General features: G+C 41.0%; 2 pseudogenes across 2 annotated transcripts; both read right to left on the reverse strand.

Annotated features, from left to right (window-relative positions):
• Window positions 1-1,401: 1,401 nt before the first annotated feature.
• Window positions 1,402-2,442, reverse strand: TEOVI_000743900:pseudogene (annotated as a pseudogene). Its single transcript has one exon. A coding segment is annotated over exon 1 (1,041 nt).
• A 354-nt stretch (window positions 2,443-2,796) lies between these two features.
• Window positions 2,797-3,378, reverse strand: TEOVI_000744000:pseudogene (annotated as a pseudogene). Its single transcript is given in 4 exon segments — window positions 2,797-2,982; window positions 2,985-3,287; window positions 3,290-3,352; window positions 3,355-3,378. Coding segments are annotated over 4 exon segments (576 nt in total).
• Window positions 3,379-3,764: the final 386 nt, after the last annotated feature.

Consider the following 3,764-nt stretch of genomic DNA (forward strand, 5'->3'; position numbering starts at 1 on the left):
TATTATAACCCTAAGTAATGTGTAAAATCAAAAAATATTATGAGATAGAAAGTACCAGAGAATAACTCATTTTACACGCTCTATCACCCTACTAATTTATATACATCGGCCACTTTTACACCAAACTGTTGTAAAATAACAAATTCTCTCCAAGTAGAAAATTTTATAAAGTTGAGCAAATATCCTTTAAATACTACCAGATCACATAAGTAGCATCCATAAGAGAAAATTTCTTATTGATAAAAATACTGGAAGAGCTGCATTTATAACCTTATTTGTCAGATAAGTAACTAGTTTCTCCCTTCCATTCGCGAACTTTGGTGGTTTGGCTTTCATTGGCCCTCTCCCATTTCTCTTGCGTTTCAAGTTTACTGCAATCTACTCAGGCACTTGTCCTTCCTGTTCCCGTTTGTTTTTTTGTTTGTTTTGTTGCTTCTGTATTCAATTTGAACTTTTTTGCCACCTTCTTCTTTAACGTCTTTGCAGGGGGTTTGCAGTTATCTCCTGTTCCTTTCGTTGAGCAAGTTTCCTCTGTTTCGGCTGCTATTAAGACCGGGGCTGCATTTTGTGGCGCCGAACACACACAAAAAGCTGAGGCGCCGACCGGACTGAGGAGGCTTAGTGGCATTGCAAAAAAAACCGTTGTAGAAGCAACGAAATACAAAACGGTAAAAAAAATTAAATTAAAAAATCTGAAACAACGCAAAATACAGAGTTGAAAATTTCAGATGCTGGAAATGTTAGTTTAAGAGAGTCACGAAAAGGCGATCAATATGCTTTCTGAATAAGGGTTAGGGTTCGCATCAAAAAAAGGCCACTTCGTCACTTAAAATAAAAAAATTAAAATTCCTAACCCGAATAACCCGCCTTTCTGTTTTTTAAATGTGTCCTCGGGGATTTAAAAAATTAAAAAATCAAAAAAATTGAAAATTAAAAAAAATGCAAAACATTCAACAGAAAAGTGGAAGATTTTTTTTAGAAATCAACAAAAAAATTCACAGGTGCAGGAAGTCAAAATAATACAATAATTTCCTGTGGAAATTTAGGGTGTTAAAATATATCAAATTTCAGCAAGAAAAAATTGAGGGGGAAAATTTGTTTTAAAAAAGCAAGGCCACAAAAGAAGAATCCACTCTGAGGGCGAATTGTTTGCTTAGGAGGAAGCTGGAAGAGCGGCAACCAGGAGTTACTGGACCAGTGCCTTCGACATAATCTATCCACCCACATACAGCCTTTTTGCCTGTTGGAATATCGCCCTTCACTTTTGCACAGTCCTCAGCATTTTGTGCGGCAGAGCACTTATCTTTTTCTGCTTCTCCCCCTGCTGTTTTTGTCTGCGCTTCTCCATCTGCAGGTTTGCAGTGGTTTCCTGTTTTCTCTGTCCTGCTATCCCATTTGCAGTTATTGTTTTCTGTGCAGGTTTTTTTTCTCTTTGTTTTTCTCGCAGTCGATTTCTGTTATTTTCCGTTGCTGAGTTGGTGTGGTCTTCCGGGGCACCGCGGCCACAATATCTGCTGTGTCGCGGATCTTCCACGCTAGGTTCTCATTTTGCTTGATGGCCGTTCGCAGGTTGTACAGCTCTGCTTGAAGGTTTTTAGCTTCGTCTAACTTTGTGCTCGCCGCTTGTAAGTTTGCTGCCCAAGCTACATTCGCTATGTCGCCGCCTTTCATGATTTCGGTATAATCGACGCATGCGCTGTTCGAGTCGCCTCCTGCGCAGTCGCCGCCATTCCCATTGCCGATGACGTATGTCCCCGTGTTTGTATGCCCTGTGAAGGCTGGGTTGTCAATGGCTGCTGTGACTGCGGTTAGGGCTGCCGTGAGGCTCCTTTGCGTCGCTCGTAGCGTCCTGGGTTGTGGGCACTTTGTCGCGAGTTTCTTGTATAGCGCTGCTGCTGCTGTACTCGCACTGTTGGTGCCGTATGTTGTGTCGCCGATGCCGTCGCCGCATATGCCGCCTCCGTTGCTGCTGGCCGAGCAAAGGCATACCAGCGCCTGCGGTAAAGTTTGCTTGGCACTGTTAGCGGCTGTTGGCGTGCAACCGTTTGGACGTCCTGTAAAGTCGTCAGAAGAGACGGTGCTGGCGTCTGTTTTGCCGCCTAGCGTCTGTTCGAGTTGTTGTCTCGCTTCTGTGTGCTTTTGTTTTATATTTTTGATTTTGGCGTTTGCAGCAGTTACTAGTTGGTCTGTTTTGTTGTACAGCCTTTCTAGAGCAGTTTCTGCCGGTTTTTTTGTTGGCTTTTCTGGGATTCTTTTATAAACTAATTGTTCGTCTGTTGTTTTTGTGTTTTTGAGAGTGTTTTTGATCGCGTCGAATTCCGCTTTTGCTGTGAACAGGCCATACGTTTCATTGTTGAAGTACTGGTCTGGTGTAGCTGTCGCGTAGAGTGCTTTGATGGTTTCCGGAACTGCTTCCACTTTGTTGTCGTCTGCTGTTTGTGGTTAATCCAGGGGTGCTCGTGCAGCTTGCTATGCTGTACACAAGGCGTAGAATTGTCTGACGTTTTCTCCCGCCGGCTCAGCGAGACTTGTAAACAGTCCTACAAACCACAGAAGTTGGCGATGAAGTGTTGGCATCTTCTCCAGCTTCTCAAAGCACTATTCGTTTGTTTTACACTACACTATTCTTCCTTTTGTGTTGTATTCGCTTTAAGTTACAGATGTTGCCTGTGGAGCCACTTTCCGCTAGTCGATGCAGAGGTACTTTATATTTTCTAACAGGAAATCGTGTCTAACGTTTGTGGTCATGCCACATTAACAGCATTAGGTGCAGTCACCAGGCGAGCTGCATAGCTTTTACACTTTCTTAGCTTAAAGAAAATCTTCTTCTATAAAACCTTCATCACAAACATTCATATATTCAAAATCCAATTCCTCTCCATGTATCAAAAAAGTTTCAATTTAATTCAAATATTGCGTACCGAATTCCCTTCCTTCCAATTCTTCACACCAAGTAAGATTTCTCACAATCAATTTTGTCATCTGGCCCCTGCAATTAGCTGCTCTGAAAAATGAATGAATGGGGTCTCTTCAACTTCTCCACTATATGGAATAGTAAAAAATCTCTCCTCATAATCTAATCCAATAATTCCTCTCTTCAAAACAAATCTCTGTCAAACAGCTTCCTCCTGTGTAACACTCCATATTAGCAGTGGCGTATAGATACTCTATTCCGACCACCATTTCTCACTTCCCTTTAGTAACTCTCCAAAAGCATATTCAAATTTTCTAAATGCCCAAACTCTGTCTATCAAGCCACAAACACCAAGATAGGGGTTTCCACTAGGAGGTATTTTAGTAAATGAGGTAATTTCTTATCCACTTTTTCTCTGTGTGTCGAATATTGAAAGCTCAGTAACATCTCTCCACATGCTCTTTAACTATATCCTCTTCGCTAAATTTATGTTCATTTTCAGTTGTATTTTATATAAAATAGTCCACCGCATTCTCATACATATCACGATCAGAAACAATAGCATCAGATTCATCCACATGAATTACAATATCCTCGTCACTTACGTTCTGTCTCTCTAAAAACTCCATAACCCATCTAGGCCTTTTAACATTACTATACAAACCTCCCATTTCAACTGTAATAATTTCAACATCACTTAGTTTGGCACTCAATATTAGCCTGCACCATCCTTGAATTTCATGGGATTGAACTAAAACCGCAAATACTCTGGGTTTCTTAGTGTAATTCACCAACACATTGTTTATGTTATTTACTTGCTCACTTTCAAGAGATACTGTACTTAAATACA

Source organism: Trypanosoma equiperdum, assembly GCF_001457755.1.
Source record: "Trypanosoma equiperdum strain OVI genome assembly, contig: ctg_957, whole genome shotgun sequence".
Lineage (NCBI taxonomy): Eukaryota > Euglenozoa > Kinetoplastea > Trypanosomatida > Trypanosomatidae > Trypanosoma > Trypanosoma equiperdum.